This window comes from Callospermophilus lateralis, chromosome 7, assembly GCF_048772815.1.
Source record: "Callospermophilus lateralis isolate mCalLat2 chromosome 7, mCalLat2.hap1, whole genome shotgun sequence".
Lineage (NCBI taxonomy): Eukaryota > Metazoa > Chordata > Mammalia > Rodentia > Sciuridae > Callospermophilus > Callospermophilus lateralis.
Window position 1 is genome coordinate 56,419,388 of NC_135311.1, and position 15,006 is coordinate 56,434,393.

At 44.9% G+C, this 15,006-nt stretch overlaps 1 protein-coding gene across 1 annotated transcript in view; it reads left to right on the plus strand.

Annotated features, from left to right (window-relative positions):
- The window catches only part of LOC143404300 (PRAME family member 15-like), a 33,600-nt gene extending 20,554 nt beyond the window's left edge, over nt 1-13,046 (plus strand). The window contains exons 2-5 of the mRNA XM_076862519.1: nt 8,608-8,904; nt 9,166-9,741; nt 10,599-11,165; nt 12,989-13,046. Of these exons, the coding sequence (XP_076718634.1) occupies nt 8,608-8,904; nt 9,166-9,741; nt 10,599-11,165; nt 12,989-13,046 (1,498 nt within the window). The remainder of the gene's footprint in view (nt 1-8,607; nt 8,905-9,165; nt 9,742-10,598; nt 11,166-12,988) is intronic.
- The last annotated feature ends 1,960 nt before the right edge of the window (nt 13,047-15,006 follow it).

Consider the following 15,006-nt stretch of genomic DNA (forward strand, 5'->3'; position numbering starts at 1 on the left):
CTGAGCCACTGGGATTACAGGTGTGTGCCACCATGCTCAGCTTTTATTTTTTATTTTAAGACAGGGTCTTGCTAAGTTGCTGAGGGCCTCGTTAAGTTGCTGAGGCTGCCCATGAACTTGTGATCCTCTTGTCTCAGCCTCTCCTGTCTCTGTGATAACAGGCATATGCCCCCATGCCTGGCATCACCCCAAATTTAATCACCTTGAAAAACAAACACAAGGTTTTGATCAGATAAATAGGCCTCCACCATAGATTTATTAGTTGGTTAAATCATGTCATTTTTTTTTAAAAAAAAGTATAAACAAGTATTTATTTTGGATATATTTTTTCTTTTTTGGTATTATGGATTGAACCTAGGGGGCTTGACTACTCAGCCACCTTCCCAGACCTTTTTATTTTATTTTGAGACAGGTTCTCACTAAGTTGCTTAGGGCTTTGCTAAACTGCCCAGGTTGTGATCCTCCTGCTCAACTTCTCCAGTTGCTGGGATTACGAGTGTGTGCCATTGCACCTGGCCAGAAAATATCTTTCAATATGGAGTTCCCCAGTTCTTGGATTGCTTTTTAGCCAAATAAACTTTTATCTTTCAGTGGTGGCGATGAGAGACTTTTGTTGAAACTAGACCTTTCACTGTAAATGGTCTCTTCCAATTAATGCTCTTTTTTTAATATTTAATCAGTGTGATAATATCATGCTACTGTGGGTAAATTTTAGACCTTCCCAGGTCTAAGGAACAATCATCATACAAATGGGACCATTCTTCTTGTATCACCTACAGGACCCTCATTGTTTTGTCCACTATTGGCAGTACATGTTGGTTCAATTTACACTGAAAGATATAACATTTTAGGAAAGCTGAGAGAAGGGAAATTGCATGGAAACGGAAGGAAACCCTCATCATTATACGAAATCACATAGATGAGGTTGTGAGGGGAAAGGGGGGGAAGGGAAAGAACTGAACAACAACAGATGAGATAGAGAGGGAAGATGGGAGGGGAGGGGAGGGGGATAGTAGGGGATAGGAAAGGCAGCAGAATACAACAGTCACTAATATGGCATTATGTAAACATTGTGAATGTGTAACTGTTGTGATTCTGCAATTTGTATTTGGGGTAAAAATGGAAGTGCATAACTCACTTGAATCAAATGTATGAAAGATGAAAAAAATAAAATAAAAAAACTTTTATCTTGTAAATTCATTAGATTTTAATATTTAACATTGTGGCTTTGGGAATGTTTCTTTCTTGAAACAAGAAAAGAGTGTTCATTAGATTAAAAGAAAATACCCATATTGGGTGGGGATGTAGCTCTATGGTAGAGGAGTTGCTCACTGCAAAATAACTGGGCCTGATGGTGCACACCTCCCTGTAGTCCTGGCCACTTTGGAGGCTGAGGCAGGAGGATGACACACTCAATGCCAGCCTGGGCAACTTAGTGAGAGCTTTTCTCAAATAAAATTAAAAAGGGTTTGGGATATAGCTCAGAGGTAGAGCACCCATAGGTTCCAGAAAAAACAGTACCACAAAAACCCCCAAAGGCAGCAAGAGGAGAGCTTGAAGTAGATTGAGAGTTTCAAAGTTATTTTCCCTGTAAGGAGGGGCCGGGGTGGTGGAGCAAGAGAAAAATCACAGATTGGTTAACCCCAGACTACTTCAAGTCACTTTTTTAGGGATTAAAAGAAGAAGTCTCATACTCCCATGTCCTAGACACCACTTTTTTCTGTTGTTAAAGCGAATTAAAGGTGTAAGGGTTTTCATACTTCTGCTTTTCTTAAAGCAATGAAGGTTTTCTAATTTTGTTTTATTATTTTCTGTTTATTTAGTTACAGTGCTGGAGATCCAATCGAGGAGTGCTCCACCATTGACCTCTCTATCCCCAGGCTTTAAAAACAAAATTGTTGTTGTGAGGCAGGGTCTCCCTATATTGCCCAGGCTGGCCTCAAACTTGATATCCCCCTGTCACAGTCCTCGTCCTGAACATCAATCTAATAACAAAGACAAGCTCTTGAGAAAAAAAAAATAAAGAAGGTGCATTGCTGTGATTTCACCTATTCACAGGAAAGGGGTAGAGGATAGAGGTGATTCAGAGAAAAGGAGATTAAGGAGGACAGATCAGAAAGAAGAAGATCAGGGAGAAGTTTAGGGAAAAAGAAAAAAAAATATATGTTTCAAAGCCCCATGGGCTATATATAGTCAAAGCATCAAGTGAACCCCTGTTACACTCCTATATAATTTAATGTGGCTACTTTGTGTTCTTCTCATATTTTCAAATAGAGACAGATGCAGTGGTGCACATCTCTAATCCCAGCAAGTTGGGAGACTGAGGCAGGAGAATTGCCAATTCAAAGTCAGCAATTTAGAAAAACCCTGTCTCAAAACAAAACAAAACAAAACAAAAAAACAAAGGCCTGGGAATGTATCTCAGTGGTACAGCACCTGTGGATTCAATCCCCAGTACCAAAAATAAAAACAAACAAACAAACAACAAAAAAGAATAAAAGGAATAAAGGCAGGAAGGAAGGCAGGAAGGAAGGAAGGAAGGAAGGAAGGAAGGAAGGAAGGAAGGAAGGAAGGAAGGAAGGAAGGGGTATAACATTAAACTGAAGTCAGGCATGGTAGTCCAGTCCAATAATTCCAACTGCTCCCACATGGCTAAGCAGAAGGATTCCAAGAACACTGCCAGCATGAGCAACATTGTGAGGCCCCTATCTCAAAACAAGTTAAACTTAATAATAATTGAATTATTTAAATGTATCCATACACATGTGCTCCATTTTTTTGTGATTCTAAACAGACTGAGTTTTCAGAAATTCTTTTTAATTTTAAATATCTTTACATCTAGAATCAAGTGAAACATAATTTAAATATTGGACTTAGTTTTCTTCCATCTGATAGGGCTTAATGAAACAAGAATCTAGTTAAAATAAACATTAAATATTTCTGAGTGAGGTAGACATGGTAAAAAGAGTAGTTTGTTGGTCAGGCACAGTGGCACATACCTATAATCCTAGTGACTTGGGAGGCTGAGGCAAGAGGATGGCAGATTTGAGACCAGCCTGGGCAAGTTAGACTCTGTCTCAAAATAAAAATTAAAAAGGGCTATGAATGTAGCTCAGTGGTAGAGCATCCCTGGATTAAACTCTAATAAAACACACACACACACACACACACACACACACACACACACACACACACAATGATTTATTTATCCATATTCTTCAGTTTCTGCTCTGCAATAGGTGGATTCAATCCCCAAAACCAAAAATAAAAACAAACAAACAAACAACAAAAAAAGAATGAAAGGAAGGAAGGAAGAAAGGAAGGAAGGAAGGAAGGAAGGAAGGAAGGAAGGAAAGTAATCTGTACATTAATGGGGTAGGAGACTAAATGTTCCCAAGAAGCTGTGTTTCCAAAATGAGCATGGAGGACCAGAGGGTTGCTGCTCTCTGAGTTTGGGCAACACAAGAGTGGTCATCAGTTTTTAAGAGTAGCCCTTACAATCCACAGAATTCTGTCACAGAATATATCCTAAAGTTATGTGGCTTTGGGGGAGGTATGGGGGATCCAAACTAGGACAGCACACTTGCAAAGCACATGCTCTACCACTGAGCTATACCCACAGCACAAAATACTTCATGATTTTTGTCAAAACCTATGAGACAAAGCCGGGCATGGTATCACACACATATAATCCCAGCTTCTTAGGGGACTGAGGCAGGAGGATCATAGGTTCAAGGCCAGCCCCAGCAATTTAGCAAGACCCTAAGCAACGTTCTGAGAGCATGTCTCAAAATAAAAAATAAAAAGAACTGGGAATATGACTTATTGGTAAATCACCCCTGGGTTCAATCCCCAGTATACATTAAAAAAAAGAAAAAGATAGTATTTTTGCTAGCAATTTTTTTTTTGGTACCAGGGATTGAACCCAAGGTTCAATGCAGTAGGCAAACACTTTTCCACTGAGCTTCTTCCCTATTCCTGTTATTGATTTTTTTTTTTTTGTACTGAGAATTGAACTCAGTGGCACTTAATCACTGAGCCACATCCCCAGGCCTTTTGATTTTTTTTTTTAAGGCAGGGTTTCACTGAGTTGCTTAGGGCCTCTCTAAATGGCTGAGGCTGGCTTTGAACTCTCTATCCTTTTGCCTCAGCTGCCTAAACCACTGGGATTACACACATGTGCCACTATGCCTGGCTCCTGTTGTTGAATTTTTGATTGCACAAAAAGACATAATGATTAAAACTTGTTGTGCCCTTGACACAGGCATGTTTGGGAATTCAGGTTTTGTCTTTTTACAAAAGTCATATATCAACTTAATTTCTGTTTGAGTATTAATATGGGTTACTGCATTTTTATTTTCAGTCCAGTCTGTTAGAGCCTAAAGCATAAAATAGTTCAAAATAGCCACCTCATATAACACTTATCTGACATGCTTTTATTTATACTGAGAATTTAAACCAGGGTCCCTTGACCACTGAACTTCATCCCCTGCCTTTTTTTTTTTTTTTTTTTTTGGTGGGGGGTACCATGGATTGAACTCAGGGGCACTCAACGACTGAGCCACATCTCCATCCCTATTTTTGTATCTTATTTAGAGATATGGTTCCACTGATTGCTAAGTGCCTCACCATTGCTGAGGCTGGCTTTGAACTCAAGATACTCCTGTCTCAGCCTCCTGAGCTGCTGAAATCATAGGCGTGCACCACTGTGCCTGGCTTCCCCAGTCCTTTTTATTTTTAAATAGGGACTTGATATGCTGCTGATGGTCTTACTAAATTCCAGTGCTTAGGCAGGCTCAAATTTGTAATCCTCCTTATTCAGCCTTTCCAGTTTCTCGGACTACAGACCTGTACCACCATGCCTTGCTATTATCTAACACTCTTTAAAATGTCATTGTTCCTTAGACTTTGCTTTTCTAGGATAAAGGACTCTGGCACTGTGTGGGGCTCAGCATTGCCCGGGAAATGCCTGTATAGGAAGAACCCTGACACTAAAGACTCCAGGTGGTGGCTGCCTTGATGAGAGGGACCCACACTTTGACCTACATTTCTTGCTACCCAACATCCTGAGAGGTACCCACAGCTTCCACCCTCAGTGGCATCAGACATGGAAAAGTGGCCTTCCCAGGCCTGGTAATCAAATCTGCTCTCTTGTCTCAAGTCCCAGCTCATATTTGGTGAAAATATTCTCAAGCTAGTTTGCTGAGCCAATCCCCCTGAAAAATCCTTTACCTTGTAAGGGAACAAAAGACTGCTTCTCCCTCCTTGTCCTCAAGGGTAGCGAGAGGTTTTAGGAGTCTCTGTTGTGGCTCTAGCAACTCCTTTCCAATTTCCTTTCTACTGAGCCACTTTTTGTATTTTATTTTGAGTCAGGGTCTTGTTGAGTTGCTCAGGGCCTTGCTAAATTGCTGAGGTCAGCCTTGAACTTGCAATCCTCCTGCCTCAACCTCCGGAGCTACTGGGATTAGAGGTGTGTGCTGCCACACCCGGCTTCATAAAGCATTTTTGTTTTTGTTTTTGAGATGGGTTCTCACCCTGCTGACCAGGCTAGCCTGGAGCTTCTGACTTTAGGGATTGACTTCTTTCAGCCTCTGGGGCTGCTGGCATAGTAGATAGGATTAAGAAAGTGAGCCATCACACATAAAAGGTTTTAACTCTAGAACATGTTCACAATATTAGTGTGGCCACGGAATCCTGAACAATGGGCTTTCAGGTGTTTCTCTCTGTCCAATATCAGATTAAGTCCACTGGTGTCTCATGCTCAAAACTGTGTGTGACCCTGTGAATGAAACTCTGTGAAAGAAATCCATGAGAGGATCTCCACCCCACCCAGAATCCCTTCCCCTTCCTGCTTGGAGATCTGCTAAAATCAATCAATAAGCTGAAAATTCAACCATGATTAATTGGATGAGATTCAATAATCTAGTCAGATATGACGTTTTAATTAGAAGGGAGGGGTTTGGAGAGGAGGAATAAAAGCTTCAGACCAGCCAGAGAAGGTTTCAGAGAATCCTGGACCAAGAGTCACTGCCTGGATCTGTTGACAGTTGGAGAGCCATACCATTCCATCTAGACGTGCAGATAGGGTAAGTGACAGCCCTCCCTAAAGATGTGCCACCCTATCTACCCACAGCCAGTCTGCCCTGGTGACTGCAGCCCAGGTTGCCACTGTTGCTGCTGCTGCTTCTTTAGGGATTGAACCCAAGGATGCTTTACCACTGAGCCTCATCTCCACAGACCTGTTTTTTTTTTTTTTGTTTTTTTTTTTTAAATTTGGTCCACGTCTTGCTAAGGTTCTGTGACTGACCTGCAACTTCACTTTTTTTTGGACTGGAGATTGAACTCAGGGCTGCTTAACAAATGAGCTATATCTCCAGCACCTTTTACATATTTTTTTGACACAAGGCCTCAGTAAGTTGCCTAGAATCTCCCTAATTTGCTAAGGCTGGCCTTAAACTTTTGATGCTCCTGCCTCAGCCTCCTAAATTGCTGGAACTACCAGCATGCACCACTGCACCCAAATTTTTTTTTTCTTTTTTGGGCACCAGGGATTGAACTCAGGGGCACTTGACCATTTGAGCCACATCCCCAGCCCTATTTTTGTATTTTATTTAGAGACATGGTCTCACTAAGTTGCTTAGACAGGGTCTCACTGAGTTGCTTAGTGCCTCACCATTGTTGAGGCTGGCTTTCAAGATCCTCTTGTCTTAGCCTCCCAAACTGCTGGGATCACAGGCATGTTTCACTGTGCCTGGCCCAGTCCAAAATTTTTAAGTGAGAGCTATCTATTTGATTTTGAATTTTCTTGACAATTTGCATATGTAGTCTGTATTCTTTTAAATGACAGTTAATGGAATTTTTGATATTGTGATTTTACAATTTATTTTATATTTAGAGCTTAAAACAGGGTGGGGGTGTGCTCAGTGTTAGAGGACTTGCCTAGTATGAGGACCTGGGTTCAAACGCCATCATCACAAAACAAGGGAATATGTGTGCATGTATGTGAAGTATGCATTTTTATATCAGTGTTTCTTACTGGATTTTGGTGTCATGGTTTGGATAGGATGTATTCTCCCAAAGGTTCAAGTGTTAATGTAAGGGGTGAGAGGATTGGGTTGTAAGGTTCATAATCAGTACACTCATCTATTTAATGGACTTGATAGGACTACATACTGGGTGATAAACTCTAGGCAGGAGAGGTGTGGCTGGAAGAAATAGGCCCCTGTGGTTGTGTCAGTGGGTTTATATTTTTGCGACCAAAGGCTTGGTCCCATCCTCTATTCCAATCCAATGACAATGACAAGATATTGAGAAAAAGGAAAAAGGTTTATTGTTTTGCTAGCAGAGAAGGAACACAGGGACTAGTGTCCCAAAGCCTGTGCTTCTGCCTATCCTCAGGAACAGGGGGATTTTTTAGATGTGATTCAAGAAAATGGGATTAGGAAGGAGAGACCAGGAAGGACATCAGGGAGATCATGAAAGAGAAGGTTAGAGAAAAGAAGATGCGGGGGGTGGAGTGAGAAATATGTAAGTTTCAAAGCCACAAGGGATATAGTGAAAGCATCCCGTGTACCCCTGTTAAAGTTTCTTGGCACCATGCCCACCACTTCAGGCTGCCCTGTACTGATCAGCTTTTCTGAGGCTCTGTTTAGTCATGTTCTTCTGCCTCCTGAGCAATTGAGCTGGCTGTCCATGGAATGAATCTCTGAAACCAGGGACCCCAAATAAACTTCCTCTAAGTTCAGCAACAAAAAGTTCTGATTTTCACTTTTGTGCTCCAATGGGGATCTAACCCAAGGCTATATGTGGGCTCAGTAACCTCCTATATCACTGAGCTATCACCCTCAGCGCAGACCTAAGCTATAGCTATATCTAAATTTACATCTGTACATGTCCACATATGTATATGGTTTTTTTTTTTGTGTGTGTGTGGTACAGGGAATTGAACCCAGGGCCTCACATGCTCGGCAAGCTCAATATCACTGAACCACGCCTTGAGCTTTGGACAAGGTCTTGTTCAGTTTCCCAGTCTTTCCTTGAACTTGAGGTTCTTATTTTTTAAAAACTTATTTTTTTTTTGGTAATGGGGATTGAACTCAGGGTGCTTTACCACTTAGCCACATTCCAGCCCTTTAAATTTTTGATTCTGATTGGGTCTCTCATGAGGGCCTTGGGTCTTGTTAAGTTGCTGAGGCTGGATTTGAACTTGTAGTCTTCCTCAGTGTCCCAAGTTGCTAGAATTACAGGCTTGTGCCACCAGGCTGGGCATTGGCCCTGTGACACTTCTATTCACATTAAGGGGGTCCTAAGTGATGTTTAGGCTTGGGATCAGTGGTAAGGCACTTGCCTGGCATGCATTCAGCCCTTGGTTTACTCCCCAGGATCTCAAAAGTAAGGATGAGTCACCTGTCCATAATGGGACTGGTGAGCCTTCAGACTGCTTGATAACAAGTGGGATTAGAGTTGAGAGGACCAGAGGCGGAAACTGGATACTGGGGATTTATTCCCCACCACCACAGAGCTGTGGCTTACCAGGATTTGGACCTCAACTGGTTAAGGAGGGATTTTTCAGGCTTCGCCTGAAAGGGTGTCTGCTGTTCCCTGCAGATTCAACAGGATGAGCATCAGGACCATACCCACACTCCAGGACCTGGTGATTCAGAATGTACTGCGCAAGGAGGCCTTGCCCATCCCCAATCTGGAGTACCTGCCCAGGGTGCTCATCCTGCAATTGTACAAGGAGGCTATAATGGGGGGACACATGGAGATGGTAAAGAAAATGGTGCTGTCCTGCCCCTTGGCCTGTCTGCCTGTGGAGTACCTGCTGAAGACAACAGATGTGAAGGCCTTACAAACCCTACTGAATGGGCTAGACTTGCTGATTTCCCAGAACGTTAACCCCAGGTGAGGGGGGCCCAGGAAGAGATAGCTGAGGGAAGCAGGACAGGGTGAAGGGTGGACCAGGTGGTGTCAGGTAGGAGGCTGCCCTGCCCCCTCCACAGGAAGGGTCCCTGGCTGGATTCAAGGGGAAAGGGCATGGTGAAACATAGGAGAGCAGATGAGTAGCCACCCAGGACAAGGGGTTCACTGGGTTCTAATGCAGAGGTTGGAAGTCGGGGCGAGTCTTTGTCTATTTTTCGAACCTCCTTCCCATTTACTCCATAGGAAATGGAAACTGAAAGCAATTGATTTTCGGGAAGTGAATCAGGACAGCAGCAATGAGTGGTCCAGAGCCCCACTGGGTGCCTGCTCACAAGAGGCCATGTCTCCAAAGGAAAGAGAGAAATGTAGCCAAAGAGCAGCGAAGCCACACTTGAAGATCTTCATAGATTTTGATCTGGACAAAGTCTTCCAAAGATTCCTTGGCAGCCTCAGAAAGTGGGTGGAGGAGAGAAAGGGGGTGGTCCGTATATACTGCCAGAAGCTTCAGATCGGCGGTTTCTACTTGAAACTCTCTAAATTCCTGAAGACTCTGCCATTGTACTATGTGCAAGAACTGGAGGTGAATGCTCAGCACTGGACTCGAGAAATAATGGAACATTTTTGTTTTTGCCTGATTGAGATGAGGAACCTTCGCGTCCTCCATCTGTCCGACTTGAGCCCTCAGGTCTTCACCAGCCGCTCGGTAAACAGGTGGTTTTCCCATAGATTCAGCCTTCAACTGCGGAAGGTGAAAAAACTCCACGAGCTCTATGTGAACAACGTCTTCTTCCTCTATGGAGCGCTGCACAAAATCCTCCTGTAAGCATGAGGGGTGCTCATTGCCACAAAAGCCATTTTTGCTTACCGAGCATTAAAAGGGCTTGTGCCCCGGCCACTGGCCATGTCAGGGAAGGAGATGCTGGAGAGTGACCAAGTGACCTCCGGGTCTGGTCCCCTGCTCAGTCCTAAAGGAGGGTCTCATCACCACCCACACAGAAGCAGAGGGCTAAACCGTGGTGCATGGTCTGGGAAGTGCCACCACGCTGGGAAGCCAGCTGGAGGGGAAAGGAGCTAGCAAGGGTGTGTGAGGTTCCTTCCCTGGGAGGCCTGTCCAGCGAAGGAGGTGGGAGACGGGTTAAAGGAGAGGGCATTGGAGGAGGGAAGCCCCCACACCTGCACCTTGCAACAGGGAAGTTCTGTGCTCTCCAGAGGGGAGCAGAGGAGCCGCCCCCAATGCCCCCCTGGGGAAGGCTGCTCTGAGCCTCAGGTGGTGATTCTGGAGTTGAGGGTGAGCAGGAGGGATGGAGGGTACAGGGTGTGAGCTATGCAGGTGGATAACCCCGGTTGGTTTTCTTCATCTTGCCTGGGTTTGTCCTTCATACATAACTCCCCTGACCTCCTGTTGCCAGAGCTGTGGCCTTGGGCTTGGCAGTGAGGGGAGGAGCCTTAGAGATGATGGACTCACCTGGTCACTCATGTGGTGGTGAAAGGCACACTCTGAAACTGGGTGATGTTTAGGAGCATATTATGCAACCTGCAGTGTCCTGGGGGGTCCACCATCATCAGAAGGACAGGGCGACCTTGGGTTTGAGATTAACCAGTTCTCTTCTACCATTTCCCACTCTATCCACTTGGTGCCTTCATTCACCAGAAGTAACTCTTTGCTTTCTCTCCAGGAGTCAGACCCCCTTGAAAACACTCTCGCTGAGAGGTTGTCCGCTCAAGGAGAAGGATTTAAAGCATCTGTCCATGTGTCCGAGCACTGATCAACTGAAGTATCTGGATCTCAGCTCTTTTTCCATGAAAGATATGAGTCCTGAGCCCCTCCAGGTCCTGCTGGAGAAGGTGGCACACACCCTTGAGACCCTAGTCTTAGAGTTTTGTGAGATAACAGAGTCCCAGCTGAATGCCATCTCACCAGCCCTGGGTCACTGTTCCAAGCTCAAAACCTTCAGTTTCTGTGGGAACCAAATCCCCCTGACTGCTCTTAAGAACCTGCTGAGCCACACCGCTAGCCTGCCGCTGGAACAAGCAAAGTACCCTGCTCCTCTGGAGAGCTTTGATGAAATCCTCTGGGGTTTTTGGACTGAGATCAACCACATGAAATTTGACCAGGTTCGGAAGGAGTTGATGCAGCTGGTGAAGGACATCAGGCCTGTCCACGACATGCAGATTTATTCTTACGATTGTGTTCTTCACCTCAAACATACAGATTTTATTGCCGAAAACCCAGTGGCAATTCGGTAGGCAGGGGGTTATTGACATGCACATCACATTAGCTTTCTTGGGCTGGGGATGAGGCTCAGGTAGAGTGCGCCCTGCAGGCATGAGGTCGTGAGTTTGATTTCCAGAACCTCAAGAAATGTTTCTTATAAATGTCTAATGGGGTTCATGTGTGCATATGGCCTCAAACTTGAGTCCTGACAACTCAGGAAGACTGTCTCAAAATAAGGGCTGGGGATGTAGCTCTGGGCAAATGCCCTGGCTTCAATCCCCAGTACCCCTGAAGAATGGGCCTTCAGGAAGATAGGTATAAGGGCCTTCATTGTATTATGCTACTTGGTTTTTGGCTCTATTATTCCATAATAAAAGTGTACTAAATTTTCACTGCTATGATGATTTTTTTTTGTGTGTGTGTGTGGGGGGGGTGTTGAATCAAAGGGTGCTCAACAATTAGGCCACATCCCCAACCCTTTTAAAGACAGGTTCCAAGTTGCCCAGGACATATTTAAGTTGCTGAGACTAGCCTTGAACTTGATCCTCCTGCCTCAGTCTCCCAAGCTGCTGGGAGTACAGGTGTGTGCTACCACACCCGGCTGCTAATTTGTAATCCTTTGGAAGTGTGTAACATAACTGCCATACCCACCTTGCTGGATTTGAAGCCTTCTCTTTTTTTGTGCCTCTGCTCAGGGCAAAGAAGCAAGTCTGAGCTACCAAGACAGACCAGCAGTCCTGTAAGCCTGGTGCTGCCAGCAGATTTCTTCAGGGAAGTGAAGGGGAAGGTTAACTCTGAAAGAACAGACAGCCATAGCCAAGGTCAGAGGACAGAAACCATAGGTACTGTAAAATTATAGTCTGCACTATGTGACCAGGCTATTTAAAAAAAGGTCCAGATGCCTAGTTTAGACACCAATGGAGGTTCAAGGCTATCTTCCGGCATAACTGAGGAAAAGGATTCAAGACTAGGATTGTTTTCTGCTTGGTGGGAGCTCAAAATGGATTTTTTTATTTGGTCATTTGCTGACAATCTGCCCAGTGTTATCAATAAAGCAGGACACTCCTGGACCCCATTCTTGTGGATTTAACCAAACCATTTCTCGACTATTCTTTTTGCGATCCAATAACTCTCTCCTTGCTCCAAGCATCTGCAACTTGCAGAACAAGTGGACGAGTGTTCCGAAGGGGCTCAGATATGTAGAATTGTGGCCAGGCTGCAATTTGGGAGGAGTGTCAAGAAAGATCAAAGTGGGGTTGGGGATGTGGCTCAAGCGGTAGCACGCCCTCCTGGCACGCGTGCGGCCCGGGTTCGATCCTCAGCACCGCATACAAACAAGGATGTTGTGTCCGCCGAACTAAAAAATAAATATTAAAAATTCTTTCTCTCTCTCTTTCTCTCTCTCTCTCTCTCTCTCTCTCTCTCTCTCTCTCTCTCTCTCTCTCTCCTCTCTCACTTTCTCTTTAAAAAAAAAACAAGGAAAGAAAGATCAAAGTGCTGTCACCTTCTGCAGCCACATCATGTTGCTGAAGGAAGTCAGTATCCTTCATGCAGACTGGCTCTCTCTCTTCCTCTTGCGGTGAAAATCTGCTACTTGCCAGGCAGGAGCAGCAGCTGGAGAAGGGGTTCAACTGCTGTGGTGACTGGCTCTGGCTGTGGAAGGGGCAGGCAGGGGGCCTCTTTGCTGTCCGCATATCCCCCCTACTCCCCAATACCAGTCTGGCTCCTCCTCCTGGTCTCAGTTGTCATCACCTCAGAGCCCCTCCCTGAACACCCTGTCGTCCACTCATGGTTGTTCCATAGAAGGAATGGGTCACAGTTGGCCACATTGCACATTCTTGCTTCTTATAGGTGGCCAGTCCCAGAGACGGACTCACCTGCCATCTTCATCCATGTGGACCCAACCTGATCCCCCTGCCTAGCCACACAGGTGCTTAATACATAGTGTTATGACTGAGCTACATCCCAGTCCTTATTTTTTATTTTGACACAGGGTCTCAAGTTACTAAGACTGGCCTCCAACATGTGATCCTCAGGCCTCAGCCTCCTGAGTTGCTAGGAATACAGCTATATACCACAGTGCCCTCTGGCCTTCTCTGTATGTGGCCTGTTGCCCACCAGGGCCTCCCTTTGTTGGGTGCACTTCTCAGCCTGGTGGTCTCAGGAGGGCTGAGCTTCCTACATGATAGTGGCTTCCTAGGGGAAGAAAGCACAGCCTGCCAGATGTGTTAGGTTCCCCTCCAGGGCCCAGTTCAGCAGCACTCCAGCATATTCATATTCTATTCTTCAGAGCAGTTCTGAGGATGTAGCTCATTGGCAAATTCCCCAGTCTCAATCCCTTATACAAAACTCAATCCCATATAAATAAATAAATACATACATACATACATAAATACATAAATAAATAAATAATAAAGAGCGCTGGGTGTGGTTGCACATGCCTGTAATCCCAGTGACTGCGGAGGCTGAGACAGGAGGATCTCAAGATCAAGGCCAGCCCCAGCGATTAGCAAGGCATTAAGCAACTTAGGGAGACCCTATCTCAATAAAAAATTAAAAGGCCTGGAGATGTGGCTCACTGATAGAGAACCCCTGGGTTGAATCCCCATTGCAAAAAAAAGAAAAAAGAAAACTCAGTGTCCTGCAGATGCCAGGGAACCACTGTGAATCTTCCTGCCCATCCCATCCAGACCCCTTTAACTGACTGTGTCTCACTGGGCACATGGCTTCCCTTGTGAGCACCAGTGTCCATGAGGGAAAAGTAGCTAGTAGGACCAGTCTGGCATGGAGATTTGAAAACTATGGGAAGTACTAGACCTGTGCTAGGAGCTGTTCAGGTCACCGGGTCACCAGTTCATCATCAGCATGACTCTCTTCATTCTTCATCCTCTCCAAGGTTGGAAAGACCCCAGGGCACATCTGTAGTCACTTTCCTTGAAGAAACCTAGGGTTATGGGTGACACAAGTGCAGAATCCAGGACCCTACCACCACTCCATATGGACTTCTAACTGAGCCTAGGAACCCTGCTGCCTTGCAACCTAAGGCTGGGTTGCTCTTGCAGGAACTAGAACTCATGGCTGATCACTAGTGGCTACCCCCTTTACCTGGGGAAACTCAGTCCACTTACTTCCAATGGTTATAAATATCTAGAATCATTCTGCACCACGTTGTGGGTAGGTAGGGGGAAGGGCTGGAGATGGAACCCAGGCCTCATGCAGGCTAGGCAGGTGCAGCACCCCTGTGCTCCGCCTGCAGCCTGGAGCCATCATTTGCTACTTTTGGTTGTATTCTAATTTGTCTTCTGTGTCAATGTGGTTTTTTTTCTTTTGAATTGCTAATGCATGCATGTCACTGCTGGATTCTGTGTTTGTGTGTGTGTGTGTGTGTGTGTGTGTGTGTGTGTGTGTATGTGTGTGTGTAGCACTGGGAATTATGTACCTAGGGCACTTTACTACTTAGTAACAGCCCCCAACATCTTTAATAGTTTTATTTGAGACAGGGTCTGACTATATCACCCTGGCTGGCTTAAAACCTCCAATTCTTCTGCCTCAGCCTCCCAAGTTACTGGAATTGTAAGTGTGCACCTCGGTATCTGGCCATAGAGCATTTAAAACCCTCAAGAGATTACATTGCAACTGGGAGCAAGTGCCATAACTAAAAGGAGAATAATAGCCTCAGACTGCAAAATTCCTCTGGATGAATGTTATACGAATACTGAGACCCTTAAATAACTCTCAGACCACACATTGCCATTCCAATTAAGCCTTTATTGCTGGCCAGCAGCAGACACTCTTCTCTCTAAAAGTGAGATGGTCAGAGTAGCATGCCACCTTCAGTTATGGCTCATATTTAAGCCAAAAAATCACAA